The following is a 20,189-nucleotide window of genomic DNA, read 5'->3' as shown; positions in this document are numbered from 1 at the left end:
TTAATCTGACTGGCTGGAATCTTTTTTAAACACAGTTACCAACTCATACAGTCAATGCATATCTAAAATATGTAGTCTGTGCTAAAAAGTAACTTAATACAAAGTACACATAAACTTATTTTAAAACATTTTTTACCAACATGTACATGTTTCCTTTATATGACATCTAATAATATTTGTCTTAACATGCACCCCAGTAAAATATAAGGTATTATAACTTACATTTATTACAACAAGCATATTGTCGTCATGACTAATGGGTACGGTTATGGCTGCCACCTCCCACCTGACATGGTATTTCATTTAAAGAAACACCGTCATGAGCCGAATGTTTGTTAATTTTGTTCGCATGTAATTCGTTATGATAAATGTTTAACAGGCTACGTAAGCTACATTTTTGTACGTTGAATGAATAAGCGTAACATTGATTTATTATGAAAAAGCAAAGGCTTTTACAATTTTCTATTTTATAAGTAATTTTATAAAACTGAAAAGTCTGTTCTGATTTACTGTTGTAAATATAGCGTTGTGACTCATTTATTCATAGCATAAAAGTGGATAAAACTATATTCAAAAGTTGATATTGAATTATTTAACAGTAACATAAATCGTGTAGCAAGTTAAATAGCTACGATTTTTGTAGACCGTTCGTAGCACATTGAATGATCGTAAATACGACTGCAATAGCTTTTTTTTTTTCGTTTTCAGGAACAATCACATAAATCGTACCGTCCACTAACGGTACTCACTTTCCGGTGGAACTACGCGGTGCACGGCCTGCAACCAGCTGGTTACCATCTCGTCAACCTGCTACTTCATGCTCTAGTCTCACTATTGTACTATAGGTAAGTGGAACACAGTAATAAATAAACACGCCTATCATTATTTATTGTATTTTTAGGTAAATATTTTAATAAAAAATACTATCGTAATTATTGGTCAACTTTTTTAATTCGAATATTGATTAGAGTTTTTTATAAATCTTTCTATTGTTTATTTTTGTTTTTTTTAAATTCCTTAAAGTACAATTATTTGTCTTAGTTTATTTTATTTATCTAAAGTTTATTACTCAACTAAAACAATATCTTGCGCAAAAGATGGACTCAATTTTTCCAAAAACTTGTAAGTATCGCAATTTTTTTTTTTTTTTTTATTCCTTCTTGGTCGTGCCAAATGCTTTATTAAACACCAGGTAGGAACGAAGTGCCTTCGGGTAGTATAGAAGTAACACAATTTGAAAAAAAAATGTTGAATTTTATATATATTTTCTAGTTCTTGATTTTTTTTTTTTTTTTTTGTTGATTGGTGTTTAATTAAGTACATAAATGTATTTAGGAAATTTAGTATTTCAGAAAATAACAAATACCGTAAAATAAAATAAATCAAACAAAATAATAATAATAATAATTTAAACTATTAAGTATAAATAAAAAACATATGTCTTATATTTATTTTTGTCGACAGCATAAAATTACATAAATAATTTTAATAAAAGTTTACTAGTAATATTTTAGTTTTACAAACGTCATATTATACAGTCGTATGTCGATATTACGTCACTTCCGTTATATATTTTTCTTACGGTTTTAGTATCACATTTTTTTCAGTTCGGTCGCCCAGCCAAATGTCAAGCCTGCTGTAAGGAACTTCGTTCCAATAATATCTAGTTGTGAAGAATATAACATACTATCCAAGCTTGTTATTTAACAAAGCCCCGATTTTTTTTATATATACCGGAGGATTTCGAGATAAGAATTTTGTTTATTATCTGGGTATTCAACTATTAGCGAACCAAATGTCTTTGCAAGGCTTATAATTTTTCTTTGTGTAGAATACTATTAATGTTAAAAAATTAATTTTGATAGACTTATAAGGTAAACATACAAAAAAGTTCGTCTGTTCATAAGGTAGGCAAGTAATGCCTGTGTTTTAGGTGACACCTGGTTAGTATAGATACATTTTTATAAACGATGCTTAAATTAATAAGACATAAACATAAATAAATGTATATTACAACGAGGCTCAGGAAGGAAATCTAAACCACAACATCCGAAGCAGAGAACAGAGTAAATACAAACTTCGGCAACAGGGTAGTCTATAATGATTAGTTAATCATAAAAAAGAATATAAATATACCTAAAATACCTTTGGATAATGCAATCAGCACTAACATATTTTTGTATAATTAGATGTGGTGTTACCGCCGTATCACGGGTCCTAACTATTCAAATGAGTAATTCAAACTGTTTCAGATGCGGCGCAGGTGTGTTTGAATACGATTATGTCTGTCATTAACGATTTAACGCTGCCATCAAACCTAAAGCCTGCTGGAATAGGATTATATATAACAAATTTTATCTTCAATATTCAGATCAAATGCCTACATTATTTTGGAGAGGGTTTGGGGAGTTTTAACCATTTTTTTTTATATCAAAGTCAACTATAAAACATATTTTTGAATGAATACAAGTAACTATATGTAAAAGTATCTATTGTATATAGTTTTCTAATATATATTACATCATTAACAGCACTAATTTAAGCAATAATGTATGTAATATGGAAGTAAAAATCTGTGCATGAAATAACAACGTGATATTTTATGAAAAAACCAAACGAAATGTGTCGAATTTCAATCCTAAACTTATGAGCAAAACTAAATAACGCAATCAATATCCAATACTTCTTTTTACGAATTGGACTTAATTGTGAGATATGCATAGACTGTTAGATACATTTTTTTAATTGGAATTGAATATCCATAGGCTCTGCCCATTCTTTTTATTATACATCATACTTTAAAATTATGCTTCCTAATTATCCTACAGGTAATTTATTAATTAAAATTACAGATTTAAGGTGATGTGGCTGCCTAGTAAAGGTGGGACACAGACCGACGCTGATAGTGTTTTAGTTAGGAAATCTTAATTTTTTTTATCTGTGCAATTTTCATTATTATTGTTTTGCATATAGCCTAGCACTATGGGCGTATACTGTTTTTATATTTTTTTTATATATTCACATACACACATACATGCACACATAAATACACATTACACATTTCACACATATACTGTTCTGACTGTTAGATACTAAAACACTGTTTAGGTAAGTGCAGTTTATGTATAATTTCAATTGAAAAAATAATTAATATAACGAATTCTCCTAGATTCGATAAAAGTCCAGATCTTAGGAAGCAAATAGGTTGTACGTCTTGTGTATACTTATGTATAACCCTATTGTAGAACAATATTATAACCTACGTAGATAAGCTTAAACCGCTAACATCTAAGTTAGTTGTAAAAATTTATACCAAGATCTCCAATGTAGTATTGTAAAGTTTAAGTTTGCTTTATATATTATATAAAACCTACATATATACAAGACCAATTCGGCCGACAGGTCTTAGAGGCGTGGCAGTAGAATAAAACAATATATGTCACATGTAAATCTACACAATTCATCTGGTAATTCTCATACTATTTATTCAACGATAAAATTACAATTAATTTTATAATATTAAATAATTAAAAAATACGACTTGGCGTCTACGTCATAAATATGGACGTGTAGGTACCTTAAACTTTTAATTAAAGTACTAAAAATTATACGACGCTACTGCTAATACCTACCGCGAAGAATATAAACTGAGGTAATTGGTATTCCTGAAACTCTATAGAACTTGTATACTTGTCTCCATATTTAAAAAGTTAGGTGTCATATACTTAATAGCTTAGAAATTTATGTGTCAATAAACACTTTTTTCCATTTTTATCTCCCGTTTTATTGGGTTCCATATGCGACAAATTCCAACAGGAATCAATTATAAATTATTTGCGGGGCATTCAACTTAGTTGCGTATCTTATATTTGTATCTTTAAATTATATTCAATAAAGTATTTGCAGTTTAAATTAAAGTACAAATAAGTAAAAACCTCACATCAAGGGGATAAATTACTGTGTGCTATACATTCCCACGTATCTATTATATACAAGCACCTAAATACTTTACAAACATAATTTAACTTATTAAATCAAAGTTCCCACTTACATATTTATAGGTATGACATATATTTAGAAGTGTATAACTTTGAAACATGTATAATTATAGTTATAATTAATCCTTAATACGCCTCCCCTCTCTCATAGTTACTACTAACGATACTCGTTATATCCATCATGTTAGCCCGGCTTACGTTCAAATTCCAATTTAGTAACTTCGGGACATTAATTCGCCGAATTGCCGATTGATTTTCAATCATTACGGTCTATGGCTAACCCTTTTTAACTAAACTGATCTTATGACGTCAAAATATATTTGATAAAAGGAATTTATTTCAAGATTTTTAGTAATTTGCGAATAAAATGTTTCAAATTGATGCTGACAGTATGAAAAAACGTTGACAATAGTGATGATTTTGTTATTATTGTATTAATAAAATTCATTTGCTGAATTGTGCACACGCGCTTAACTTTTGAAAGACAAACGACGGACGTTATTACCCAGGACTGAATTTCAAATTGAAAAGTTCTCTTTATTTAAGATTATCTATTTTCCGAGGAAGGCTATATTTAAATACCATTTTTTTTCAAATTAGTGCAGATGAAACCACAGGGCACAGCTAGTTGTATATAATATTGTAAATTAAATTTAGTATACGATAACTCATTTGTGAGGCCGAGGTCTACAAGCTGCTCGATAGGTACTTCATATTTGCGTAAGTCGAGATTAATTAATATTAAAGTCCAATCACAGCTGCGTCGTTAACTCTTAATTGTTAATTGAATCGGGAAACTTTTAATTGTTAGAACTCAATAATACAGTCATTGGGAGCAGAGCTGGAGTCGTCTGTTCAATTATTCAGTACAATTTCACGTAATCGCCTGCTTTCGCTTATATTTAACAACAATAATGCTTAAGTTTATTTCTTTTTTATGGACTTTTTTTAACATAATAACAATAAAATTGGGTTGTCTGGAAGAAATGGCTAAATAGCCATAAGTCCGCCCATTGTACTTCACAGTCTGTAAATATTTTTTTTAAATGTGTTTATTGTTTAAAATGTAGTTTTGGTGTACAATAACGTATAAATAAATAAATAAAATTGAAGAAAATTCAATGACTTACAATCATGATCGATATAATCGAGGTATCACTACTGATGAGGAATCCAAACTTAATGACGTTCATCAAAAAATATAATCTTCTCTAAATCGAGTACATTGGTTGTACTTTTGGTGTTTCAAACCCACTGCTACAGTTTTACTAAAACCTAAAACTCCGCTGGTCAACCAAATGTCGATTCATATATGTACCTATTTATAACGGAGCTGTCTTTTAAACAGTATTATATAAGACATTCAAGTGTTTATAGTTAAATTTTCACTTTTTTATTTCTTTTCACTCTTTTTTGATATCAAAAAAAAGTGTTTCTATCACCAAAAGAGTTTAGAGAAATAAGTCAATATTAATGTTTATTTTTTTTTTTTATATTTTATTGCACATTTATAATTACACTAAAGAAAATAACAAAATTCTGACTTAAATACTTACTTTATTATAAAGTTTAGTGTTATCACTTATAGTCACTTTTCACAGACAATAGAGAAAGTATTGATGACATAACTCGGTAAATAGAACAAGTAGCTCAGAATTCTAGCTTTTAAATACAATAAAGAATGTAAACAAATGATTCAGTTTACGTATGATATACCGCATTGGTACGTTACCTTATAAACTTTACTTAATCAACCCCCTACTGTTTCTTAATTAAAATAGGTACTCGATGTATCCGTCGGCTTAACAATGCTTATGGCTAATATACAATTAGGAGGCTTAATTAAATTTAGTACTCGGATAGCCACTATTTTAAAGTTTATGACCCGATTTGTAACGTTATCGGATTTCTCGTTTAATGTATTATTTTTTAAGGATTCAGTAACTAGTAAAAAAGCGGTTTTAGATAATGACTAAAAAAATGTATACGTAGGATATATTTAAAAACAAATATACTTTTTTTATATTCGGGTCTTAAAATACACATATTTATTTTAACAAAATGACATTCGCCATATATTACAAGTCAATACAAATAGATTACGATCATTTAGTTCAGCAATATTACTTCTATCAATCATGGAGTCCACAAAAAACTGCATCGTAATGGCCATTTTGACGAGAGTCGGTTAGACTGATGGGAAAAATTTACTTAACGTTCGATATAATTAAAAACAATAGTATTTTTTATAGACTTTTTAAAACTGTACTGTATTAAATATTACACAAGAATTAAAGAAGAATATTTCAAATAAGGAATACCTACTAATATTTTTATTGTAAATAAAAAAAAAACTATATCGAGCGTATTTACACTTGAAATAGTTCTTATTTATTTTGTGAATATTTCTACAATTGCACAAAATAAATGTATTCATCCGAAGAATTTTCAGTGATGAAATATGAATTTAATAAACGTTACACGAACTGCAAAAAATATAAACTACACAGCGTAAATATTTATGCGAAGATATTCAGAGTTTTCAGCGGGAAGCAGCCAAGTGATCAATTTAAGCCAGTTTAATCAGGCAGCCTCGATCCCTTAGTTACTGCTAATTACAATACTCTCTGTCCGCGACTTAAATCGGCTTACGGTCGATACTGATTTGCCAACTTACTCCATTTAATGATTTTTGTGAAATCTATACATTTGTAAACGTAAACTCTCAAAATATTTGATAATTCAACAAATATTATAGGATATTAGTCGTTGGTGTGTCTGAGTTCGTATATTTCAAATATATTTATTCTTCACCGTTACAAAGTCAAAAAAATCTATTTAAAAACATTTTTAAGCGCCTTGAGCGCTTAAAAATATATATTTTTAGCACATTCTACTAAATATTCTTTTCACATTAAGAAAATAAACGTTTCAAAATAGTCTCTGAGCTGTAAATAGATTAAGTGGTATTCAATGGTACATTAGAAAATTTACTAAACGCAAGTACATTTGAAAATTTACTAAACGCAAGTACATTTGAAAATTTACTAAAGTCAAGTAAAAGGACCGATAAAATTAGACACATAAATCGAAGTTTAGGAAATACATAAAAGCAAATTTTTATTTATTACTTTTGAATACGATTCGGCCTGTAACATCCCACTGCTGGACATAGGTCTCTTTATGTAGAATAAGGATTAGAGAATAATCCAACACGATACTGTACTGCGAGTTGGCGGATTTATACTCCCTACTATGAGTAATAATCGCTACCAGGTATGATATGATTACATCCGGAACCGACGGCTTAACGTGCTCTCCGATGCACGGTGGGGAAACCCACGAGGACAGACATCCGAACCGGAAAGAAATATTTAAAAAAATACTAATCCCGAGAGGGAATCGAACCCGCAAACCGTCGGTATTTAGACGCCTACACGCACCACTACCTACACGCACCATTACCTACACGCACCATTACCTACACGCACCACTACACTTAAATAGGACCTAAAACTGTATATAACTTTATCGATTTTTATTTTTATTTTTTTGGACGTCAAATCCAACCTATTCTCTTACGTATCAAATTACATTATACATCAAAAGAGGTAAAAATCATTGACATAATTTCGCATATCTTGAGCTAATGCAGAAGTGGGATCTGACAAAATATATTCGAAAATGTAATGTTGGAGTGTTTGGTTACAACACTTACAACACCTGAATAGATGTCGTGGCTACCCAGAATTGAACTAATTTCATTTAATTGTTATATCCATAGCTTTGCTCTTTTTTATAGCTCACAAACATGGAATTGTTTACTTAAAAGTTTTAATGTTTCAAACTCCAATCACATTAGCGTATCAGGCGTAACCTTTACCCCTCGCATTATTTGCAACCTGGAAATTTTCCTACGGACATGAAACTTATAATGGAACTCCTTTTAAATTCATGCCTACCTGCTGTCGTCTGCATACGAAATCCTCGTTTATTAACGAAATCCCAATTTAAAGCCGCAAAACACGTCTAATGTTAAATTATTTGTTTACCGTGGGTCGAAAAAGTCCTTAACGAAAACGCTATCTTTAAATCCGTTTGAAATAAGAATTACGAAAACTCCCCAGTCTCGCCAGAGCAGACAAATAAGAAAATTTGTTAGTAAAGACGAGAAAAAAACTCTAAATCCGGAAATCATTCATAACGTAATGAAGCGAAAGTCTCCGACTGCGTCTTGGGTATTCTTCGAACAACACAATTACCGTTTACTTTACAGCATTCTGTGGGTTGCGGGTGTAACAATATAGCCTATTTTTCTTTGAGCCGTTTGACCATTTCGCGCTATAAGAGGTCCAAAGTCCAGAATGCGAGGGTAACTTTTTGCCGCAAAGTTAAATTAGTTTTTCATTACCTCTAACACCGCTGCCGATGTCATAACTCCGCCCCTAATTATGTCGACCCTTTGTCTTATCTTTGCATGTGACTAATTAATTACGTTTTGCAATTAATTTACTCGTAATAACGAAGTATCTTTATAGCAAAATAATTAAGCAATTTATTTATGTGATATTTAATTATTTGCTGTACTAGACAGAGGTAGGCTATGATTAAACACGTCGAACGCAAAGCTCGTTATTTTAACGTCACCTTTTCACTTAAAAAAAAACTGTGGTTTATTTTAATTCTTTATCAAAACGTTTCTTAATTAATTTAATTTTTCGATTTCCAAGAAAATCGATAACATTACCATAACACGCATAAAATGTGTAATTTATCAAATCGTTTAAATTAATTAGATTAAATATTTTAGCGGCATATCTATCAATATAGAACCAGTTATACTAAAATATATTCCAAATAAAAAGTTTGCAATAAAATAGTGATTCATATAATATACAATTATACACAAATGAACCTTAGTGGATATTCAATAGAGCAATGCAGTCATTCAGGAGATACCTGACATGTCTGCAATGCTGACAATTGATTTGTGCCTTCGATCTCAATGCTTCGATGGTCATGTTAATGCTGTCTGTAAATTACAGTAGAACATACAGTCCAATGAACCTGAATGGAGCAAGTGTAACTAATTTATATACAAACGTAATAATTCATGTTACACACTCAACTCTCGAAGTAATCACTACAAAGGCACAAAGCAAAAGCCTACCGGATACAACGGCACAAATGTACATTAAATATTCCTAAACCAAGCTATATAATAAGTATTTTATCTCTGTACAGTGCAAACGTCTTTAAAATCGAAGTGACATTTTAACCCAACAGTCAAACAGCAAAATAATGTGAGCTTTGAGTTGTAAATTTCTGTTATTCTCCTGCCGAAATGTTTGTTTTAAAATATACTATTTTTTAAAATAGCGTAGTTAATATTCGCCGCTCAATCTCCGTCTACTGTAGTATTTAAACCGTATATAATCGTGGAAAATAAATACATAAATGCTGACACCACACAAAAAATCTACATAATAATTGTGTTTGCAGACAAACAAGGAAAAACCGACTTCAATTATATCGACAAATAATACAACGTAGGTAGACAAAAAAAAATGTCAAGTAAATACGCATTATCAAAGATTACTCCAAAAGTTGTTATCAGATCTCGATGAAATTTAAATATGACCACATGATAAACACCGGCTTTCGATTAAATTAAAAATCATCAAAATCGTACCACACCAGTAAAAAGTTATGCCGAATTTCGAGAGTTTCCCTCGATTTCTCTAGGATCCCATCACCAGATCCTGGTTTCCTTATCATGGTACCAAACTAGGGATATCTTCTTTCCAACAAAAAAAGAATTATCGAAATCGGTCCATAAACGACGGAGTTATCCCCGAACACACAAAAAAAACATATATACGGTCGAATTGAGAGTGAAGAGTCATGTGAATTGTTTTCATGTGTAAAGATCAAATCCGCGAGCGCTAGTACATCAACCAATTGCTGTGACTACTGCGCCAACACACTTATCACACCAATTAAAAAAATAACGTAAATTTTACATGTAATGCCGATTTAGTTCGCGCAGCGTTTTCACATTGGTAACCGGATAATCAGCAGAAACCTCATTTTCCAATGTTGGAATGAATAAAAACATTTCACACAAATAGAATACACAATCATAAAACAAACAATTTTAATTTCAATATAAAAATAAAATTCTAATTCAAATATATCGTAAGCTAGATAAAGTCATATTAACGCCTTGTTGAATAATCTATTATGTAATAGAAAAAAACAGATCATAGAATGTAATGTAATGTAGAACATCAGTATGATATCAGTCAGGCAGATCGGCTAAGCATACGATGAGGATTGATTGATTGTTCCAAGATTCCGCTTCATGTAATATCCATGACCGTATATGAATAACACAAATGGAAATTTCTGAACAAAAAGAAATACAAATAAAAAGTAATTTGCTAGCTGTACGTTTATTACTTCGCGGTGGATATTTATTACATTGCAAGAAATATATTTACATTTTGTCCTATGTATATGAATATTCAATTACGGTTAAGTACTTTTGAAAGTAATTTATCTCTACTGATATTACTAGTATTAAAAAAATGAAAGGATTTTTTCGTTTCTGATCTTTAAAATGAAATTGACTTACTGGGTATAATATATTTACTTTGTTCAATATTTCAGAAATTATTTAAAAATCTAAATTGTCGTTAGCTCGACAATGTATAAAAAATTACAATGTCATTTGATGAGTAAACTTTTCATATACAGAATTTTATTTCCTGCAACAGACATTCTATTTGAGTTAAACAACGTAAATATTACACGAGATATAGTGCAGTATATACGGTGTACATTAATCACAATACTGGCGTCCTCTCGATTCCTGAACTCGAAAACTCGTAAAGGCAAAGACTGCGAAGTCGGAAACAATCGGTGTGTGTAATTTCAAAGCCGTCGTTTCTTTGTTAATTTTTATAACTCAACTTTTAAAAGTAGTAAATTATTACTAATAATGTATAAATTAAAGCTGTTTTAATTTCTACACATTTAATTCATTTGCTAGTAATAATTTGGTTCGTGAATTAATTTAATTTTAGCATAGTATCCTAATGAATTCCAATAATCAATACACATTTTATCCTTAGTAAATTACACGCTTCGATTCTACGCAAGTTAAGTTTACCCTAAAGTTCCTAACTACCTTCGTATTATTAAATCAATAGCACGCTAAGTTACTTCAATTTCGGTATATCCTTGCCGCACTCTAAATCAATTTCGTTTTTACAAAGGAACTGGTCACTTTGTTTATAAGAGGAATACTATACAACAGAGTTTTCGATTTCTATTGCATTACCATTATTCTATTACAATCGGTAAATCAACAATTCATTCAGATTTAAGCACATTTTTCATTTATAAAATGTAACGTACTTAAAATACATAACATTGCTTACATTTATTCAGCAACTAGCTGTACCCTGCGCGCGTTCTTACGTCTTTTTTTGGTCGTACCAACTCAGAAACCTTTGTGGGCTCATGCACAACACTTTGATGAAGATCATGACATAATCAAATGCATAGTTTACGATTCTATAAAGGACATACAGACAAACATTCATTTTTATATATGTAGAAGATTATAATTTATTCAGCAATTATTCACCAATGATACATTTTTAGAATAATTTCCGGAAGCAGAAAATAAACTCAAAGCTACTTATTACGAATGGTGTTTGACACATAAATCTGTTTAAATTTGTTTTTATTACATTATTTTTGGTTGTTTTCTGCTACATTTGTAATCTTATATATTTTAATATTTAAATATAAATGAAAGTGTTCATCGTCATCATCATCATTACTTCAGCCTATTGCAGTCCACTGCTGGACATAGGCCTCCACAATTTCGCGCCAAAAATGGCGCGAACTCATGTGTTTTGCCCATAGTCACCACGCTGGGCAGGCGGCTTGGTGACTGCAGGTGTCTTACCGAAGACGCTGCTGGCCGTCTCCGGTCTGTGTATTTCAAAGCCAGCAGTTAGATGGTTGTCCTGCAATCGGTCGGCTTTTTAAGTTCCAAGGTGGTAGTGGAACTGTTATCCCTTAGTCGCCTCCTACGACACCTACAGGAAGAGAGGGGTTGGCTATATTCTTTACTGCCACACAGCAGAATAAAACTATTGTTAGGAAAAAAAACTAAATTAAAAATGATTTTCGTTAGTAAATATCTATGAAACAACAAAGTTATATTTTGTCAGTATTAAAATATATCACAATTAATTGTAAACGTGTCAAAAAAACTTAAAGTTAGCGTCAGTCCACTGAAAAGTTCGTCTTGAAATCTCTTAAGAAATTCATCTTCGTAAATTGAAAAAGCTAGTAAAACTTTGAAGCGAAGTTGTCCTATTCGTCGCTTCAAGTATTCTATTAGAAGTTTGTATTATATTTGCGCGATAAAGTTGCAACACTGTAAAATTCACACGTCACACAAGTATTACGGGAATACGTCGCTGAAAGGTGTACTTTCGTTCATTATTCGCAAACTCATTACACGCTACCTATAAATGTTTTTCGCTTTGCAAGAGATTTCACTAGTTTCGTAAAAAGTCGCTAACGAGTGCTTTAATTCCGGACGAAGTTCGATGTTCCTCGCACGGGGCGGCGCACGGATCTCAATTAGTCAGTGTTTCAGGTCTGCGGAGGTTGTGGCCGGACACCGCACGGTGTCACCACCTAGCAAACTTGACCAATTAACGTCCCTTCCTCTAACTCGCTCCTAAGCAGACTCAAACTTTAGACAAGTTACAGTTTGGAACTTTAATATATCTCACTATCCGTATATTTCAAAGTATGTCTTATTTATTACATTTATTACATCCTCGAAAATACTTAGTTCTTTCTCATTTAACATTAACATGACTGTTTCCGTTAACGCAACATTTAGGCTACGTAATGTTTTCTTTTTATACATTCGCTCGGTTTCACACATTATTAAGCACGTTACACACCATTAATATCCATTTGTTGTGATTTACAAGATTTAAAAATTCAACGAATATTATATTTTTACACGGAGCATTAAAAGATAAACAGGGTAAATATTGATAAACATTTTACAAATGCTTACATCAAATGTTATGTTACTAAATTTAATATGATTGATCGTGATGGATCATAATGAAAATTGAAAACTAAAAGTATTAAGTTGAACGTACTATTTTGGCTAAAGTTGTAAATTTATTTTCTTTCATTCATTTCATTATTATTATATTTACATAGTTTTTTTGGAATCTTTATTTAGATATTTTTTTAGATCTGCTCTAATTAATTATCACTTAACTATCAATAGAACAACGACGCGAATGTCATTATATATTTGAATATCTGCAATTGATTTTCATATTCATCACACGTCACTGAAATAGTAAAGGGTCCAAAGGAGAAAGTAGTCTTGATTGAATAAATCTCTATCAATTTATTTATTGCAAAACCGTACCCAAAACCTCATACATAAGATCCAATATATGTACATTTCATAAAATATAAAAAATGTGCATTAATATTTCTACAAACTATCCTGACCACAGACCACAACTACAAACTGTTCACTTAGTATGTTTTAGTTTCAAACTTTTACGATTTATATTACCCATATTTATGTGTGACGGGTCTGACTCTTTAGTACAAGGTATGTTTTATTTTAGCTCGACATTTTAACAGAGTTGCTTTCGACCTCACGTACTGACCCCATAGTACATCAATGTGTGTAACGTTTATTAAATTTAGTTTTCTTTAAGATTGTAAAGCTATACAAATAAATAAAATTGGAGCGTCTGTTTGTAATATTAAAATAACCGCTTTTTTTACTAAATGCATAAGGATATAATACATGGTACATATACCAGAATATCCAGAATAATCTGTCTGTCTATCTATTTGTTCCGGTTAATCTCTGAAACGACTGGACCGATATTAACGGGACTTTCGCTGGCAGATCGCTGATTTAATGAGGAGTAACTTAGGTTACTTTCATTTTAGAAATTTATTTATTTTATAACTCTGCGAACTGAACAATAACTTTTTTGTTAATTTTCTCACGGACGAAGTCACGGGCACAACTAGTTAGAAAATAAAACAAATTGCCAAATGACATATATATGCTTTTATGTGAACATAATCTACATGAAATGACTCATTGATTTCTAAAATAATGAAAAAATAATAAATAATAATAAATAAATAATAATAATAAATCTATTTATTTAAATACAAAGATATACAAATATAGTAAATTATAAACAATAACAGGCAAATAAGATTAAACTATATAACCAATGTGCGAGTATGGCGTCCGTTCAAAGTTAAAGTACGAACATTGCATATTATTTACACAAAAATGCGTTTTAAAATTGAAACTGTAAACATCAATTTGACTTCTGAAAATTAATTAACTAGGTAATAGAGAAAGTGGGTCAAACTCAGACTCCTAAACAAGCACATTTACAACTATTCATTTCATGAAAGTGGCGGGCGCTATGCGTTGGGACTACAACCGCAAAAGTTTCCTATCGACCTCCAACGTATGTCTACGAGTAAATTCTTGTATCGTAAAAAGTAATTCTATTATGTACTCGCGTACAATTGCTACTATATTCGCCGATATAGCATTTCGTGAAAGTCAATTAAGTTGAAAGTTTGGTCATCTTTTCTTTTTTATCAAAACGACAAATGGTTATATATTATACAGTTCTATAAAACCGAGAACATTGGTTTGGCAGATGTGCATTGTAGTATAATATTTTTTTTTTTACATTTTAAAAATAAACTTACAAAGAAAACATCAAATAGGTAGGTATTCGCTTCAGCCTGTAATATCCCACTGTTCGGCATAGGCCTCTTTCCCCATGTAGGAAAAGGATCAGAGCTTAATCCACCACGCTGCTCCAATGCGGGTTGCCGGATAAATAATAAATAGGTAGGTATGTACATAAGTATCTGTCGCCTTAAACTAAAAATTGTAATTTATTGTAGTTATTCTTTGTTGTATACTTACTACAAAAATTAAAATTTAGAGTAAATATCATCTATAATACTAATATTTACATATACAAGTATTATGCGACATAACATTTAAACCGCATAACCGAATAATAAACCAAATTAGAAATATGTACAATTCTAAGACTAAATAAAATAGTAAAAAATAATAAAACAAGAATTATTATTAATGAAGAAAACTAAAATTGGTTAATAAAAAATATTTAACATTAAATATACAGATACAACATTATCACTAAAGATTGTTTATGTACAAAATGAAAGTTACAAATCACAACAGCTTACACAATCCGTCATCCCGGAAAATGTTTAAGGAAGGTATTTACAATCCAGGGCGCACTATGTGGGGCTCGCTGCATTTTCTTTTAAGACGACATAAAACTGAAGCGTGCTACTTCCCTTTGGGTATTTCAACGTTTTAGTAGTTGTGCCACATACCTTAAAACTAACAAAAACACAAGCATACTCTTCTGTTGTAATTATTACTTAAAACTACCAGTATATCTTAATATAACATATCTTAGACTAACTTTAAACTACGATTATGTAACTAGTACACGCTTAAATATGTCGTTTTACAAATGCAAAGAAAATTGCTTACAAAGCTAAGGAGTACACTATTACCGTCTTTGTCCGTCTAAAGTAAACCTTTAGTTTGTGTATTGGGTATATTTTCACACCACACGTTTTAGTTCCGTTATTATAACTCCTGAGAACCTTTCTTTTATTTAAGAAAATGTATATTGATTTGAAAGGTGCGTTGTAATTACACTCTAGTTTGCTGTAAGTAATGTTGGCAATCAACTCTGCTGGCACTAAGACTGGGACGCTGTAACCACAAGCTCACGATCTAATGACTTTTGCTCGACCACCAACTCTTGGTGTAATATACTTTATTTTATATTGGTATTAATATATAGGGAATACTATATCCGGATATATTTCATTATACATTTAATTTTTTTAATGAAACCTAAATATTGAAAAAAAATTATAATTATTATTATAATTAAATTAGTTCGCGGATCCTAGAATATAATAAAAAAAGATACATAAAATTATCTCATTGATAGACATTTAAAACATCAATATCAGTTCAGAAACTCCAATTTCTCTTCATGTAAATAAATATAATATATAACAGAGATCTCTTCTATATCGGGATAAGTCCACCTTTGCCATCAACTTTACGTGTAATTTTCTGTATATCTTTTTTTTATTGCAGTAAAGTATATAATTTTATTTATTTATTTATTTAACAATTTATGTACACTAGGATAGCAAAAGGAAATAGCTCTTATAAACAATGCTGGTACAAAGGCACTACTTATCCCATGATGGAATCTCTTCCAGTAGTCCTGCCACAGCAAACTTATAAAACAGTCGCAAAATTAGCGTGTACAATCTAAACATATAGATAATAAAAATATAATATAAATACATAATTATACAATATATAAATGCACACATAGATAATAATGTATACACACGTAGATACAAATAATATGATAGTTATACATACACGCATACGATACATAATATAATACATACGATTATATATTTCAATACGCATAAGGACACTTAATTAAATTGATTTTAGACTAGGATTGATTAAGGTTAAGGTGAGAAGTTACTCACTCTTTTCTTAAATAAGCGATAGTGTTTTGCAATCGCGAATTTCATATGGTAGGGAATTCCAAAGTCTAACGGAATGTACAGTAAAGGAGTAAGCAGTGGCGTAACGTGGTTGTCGGCCGCCCGGGGCGGAAGAAAAATTTGCCGCCCTATTATTTAGTATTTTTTTTTTGTAGTAGATTTTATACATATTTTTATTTCAACAGTAACAATGCCATTAAACCCTTATTGGCTTTGACTTGGCATATTTACATTCGAAGTTCTAAATTTTAAAACTCACAATAAGAAAAGAAATATATTAAAATATTTGTGTGTGCTACAATCTATAAGTCAGTTAGATATTTCAATTTAATGTATACTATACATTAGATACATTATTATAGAGAGCTTTTCGGCAAAAACAGCCATCATTATTTTGCATTGTACAGGTTATATCTATACATCTATACAAATAAAAAAATTGGAGTATCTGTTTGTAATATTCAAATAACCGATGGATACAATACATGGTACATATACCAAAATAACATTTCTAGCACTATTTTCAGAGTAAATATATATATATATATATATATATATATATATATATATATATATATATATATATATATATATATATATCTATAATATAAAAATGAGTCGCTGAATGTGTTGCTAAGCGCAAAACTCGAGAACGGTTGGACTGATTTCGCTAATTCTTTTTTTAAAATATTCCTTGAAGTACGAGGATGGTTCTTACGGAGAGAAAAATTCTAAAAAAAAAAATATTTTAAATTTCCTGAAAAAGTCTAAAAACAACACTTTTCTATACTCTCATACAAAAGATTTGATTGAAGATAATACTTAAAAGTCAATTTGAACTTTAATACCATACGATAAAGTTTGTGTTAGGCGATACGAAGTTCGCCGGGTCAGCTGGTATATATATATATATATATATATATATATATATATATACTATTTCATATATATATATATGCGGTGTTGGTCTCGACACAGACCACTTCCTGGTCATAGCCCGAATACGTGGCCTCTTTAAACGATGGCGCCACCGAGGCCGAGCAGAGGGGCCGAGCCTACGAGTGTTTTAGCCAGAATAAAAGTGGAAAATCTACAAGGAAAAGAAAAGAAAGATGAGTATGTAGAGAAACTGAAAGAAAGTTTTAAAGGCATAGAAGAGATAGGTGTGATTGAGAATTTGTGGGAGACTTTTAAGAAAGGGGTCGTGAATAGTGCTATTGAGGTGTGCGGGGTAGCTAAAAGAAGGAAAGGAAGAAAGAACTATAATGTGTGGATGGATAAAGATGTACAAAAGGCTGTGCAAGAAAAGAAGAAAGCGTGGTTGGATTGGTTAGCAACAAAAGCTAACCAAAAGGTTCAAAAGGCAACGGATGACGAGGTAAAGGAAGCAAGAACGAAGTATAAAAGATTGAAATCAGTAGCGAAAGAAGTTGTGTCTAGAAAGAAAGAAGAACGAAAGGATGATTTTGATAGGAGGCTCACTGAAGATTTCCAGTCAAACATTAAGCTTTTCTGGAAATCCATCAAAACAGCCAGAGGAAAAATTTCTCCCTCGGAGCTGAGCACAATCAGGAGTCAAGATGGGAGCGTTATAAATGGAGAAGAATGTGTGTTAAAGAGATGGAAAGAGTATTTTGAAAGTGTGTTTGAAAGAGAGGAAGTGCAGGTACAACATCCGGCACCTTCCATTGAGAGTAGTATAAATGTCGATGAAAGTGAGATAAGCATGGATGAAATAGTGAAAGCGCTGAAAAGTATGAGATTAGGTAAGGCTGCAGGGTATGACAGGATCACCGTCGAGATGCTGAGGGCTGGACAGGGTATAGTGGCTAGCCAGCTGTACTGCCTTTTCAATTTGTGCTGGCGAAATGGGCAAGTACCGGAAGACTGGTGCAAAGCCGTAATCGTGCCGTTGTATAAGGGAAAAGGGTCACGGCAGGACTGCATAAATTACCGCGGTATAAGCCTTCTCAGCGTCGTCGGTAAATTGTATGCGAAAGTGTTGATTGAAAGGGTTGTGAATGAAACAGATGAAAAAGTATGGGATGCACAAGCGGGATTTAGAAAGGGAATGGGATGTACGGATCAGGTCTTTTCCTTGCGGTGCATAGCCGAAAAGTTTTTAGCAAAAAACAAAAAGGTCTATTGCGCGTTCGTGGATCTGGAAAAGGCCTATGATAGAGTGGTGAGGAATGAATTGTGGTCAGCATTGTCCGTGTACGGTGTGAGCGGCGCACTCATGCGAGCACTACAATCTCTTTATAGGGATTCTAGTGCTTGTGTGAGGATAAACGGGGCATACACTGAATGGTTTAATATCGAAAAATGTGTTAGACAGGGATGTGTAGCGTCACCGTGGCTGTTTAACTTGTTCATGGACAATTGCTTGACAGAGTTAAAAGAGAATGAAAGTGGGTTGAGAATGGGTGAGTTACTCGTCAAATGTCTTCTCTATGCTGATGACCAAGTACTACTTGCGTCCTCGGCCGAGGAGTTGCAGGAGATGGTAACTGCTATGAGTGGAGCTTTTGTTAGAAAGGGAATGAAGATGAATGTAAAGAAGACGAAAGTGATGGTGTTTGAAAGAGATGAGGTAGTGACAGACTGTAATATCGTGATTGGAGATGAACAAATTGAACAGGTGAATGAGTTTGTGTATCTGGGTTCGAAGTTTACAAGAGATGGAAAGTGTGAGAGTGATATTGAAAGAAGAGTGAATGCAGGAAACATGGTGAACGGAGCTTTGAACTCCTTTATGAGCAGTCGGAAGGTGTCTAAAAAGGCTCGTTTGGCTGTGCATGAGGGGGTGTTGCTTCCGACACTCATGTACGGAAGTGAAAGTTGGGTATGGCAGAAGAGACATGAAAGCAGAATAAATGCAGTTGAGATGAGAGCGTTAAGAAGTATGATAGGAGTTAAACTGAGTGACAGGATGAGAAATAGTGAGATAAAGAAACGGTGTGGTCTGAAAGAAGATGTAGTGACAAAAATTGAGAAAGGTATGCTGAGATAGTTTGGTCATGTCGAGAGAATGAATGAAGAACGACTGACGAAAAAAGTGTATAAGGCGAGTGTGAGTGGAAGTGTTGGAAGGGGTAGACCTAGGCGGACATTTCAAGACCAAATCGGGGACGTCTTGAAAAAAGGCCAGGTCAAGAGTACCCTAAACCGACGAGCATGTATGAAGGGAATAATGAAAGTGGATGAAGCGAAACAAGTATGTAAGGATCGTAGCAAGTGGAAAGAAGTGGTCTCTGCCTACCCCTACGGGAAAGAGGCGTGATTATTATGTATGTTATGTATATATATATATATATATATATATATATATATATATATATGAATAATAGAGATAGTTCCAGGAAGCGTAATAAAATAAGCGTAAATTTCCTCCTCTTTCAAGATCTTATATTCGATATTGATGAAAAACTAAATACCTTTTTATCTTATTTTATTAATAACAAACGCAATTTTTTATGTGCTAGT

At 31.8% G+C, this 20,189-nt stretch overlaps 1 protein-coding gene across 1 annotated transcript in view; it reads left to right on the top strand.

The window, feature by feature from the left end:
* The first annotated feature begins 249 nt into the window (after nt 1-249).
* Nucleotides 250-20,189, top strand: part of LOC123670194 (protein O-mannosyl-transferase Tmtc3) — a 33,614-nt gene continuing 13,674 nt past the window's right edge. The window contains exons 1-2 of the mRNA XM_045603703.1: nt 250-330; nt 709-845. Coding sequence (XP_045459659.1) covers nt 250-330; nt 709-845 — 218 coding nt within the window. The remainder of the gene's footprint in view (nt 331-708; nt 846-20,189) is intronic.

This window comes from Melitaea cinxia, chromosome 4, assembly GCF_905220565.1.
Source record: "Melitaea cinxia chromosome 4, ilMelCinx1.1, whole genome shotgun sequence".
NCBI classification, from domain to species: domain Eukaryota; kingdom Metazoa; phylum Arthropoda; class Insecta; order Lepidoptera; family Nymphalidae; genus Melitaea; species Melitaea cinxia.
Note: the sequence above shows the minus strand (reverse complement) of the source record. Positions and strands in the feature narration are given on the sequence as shown.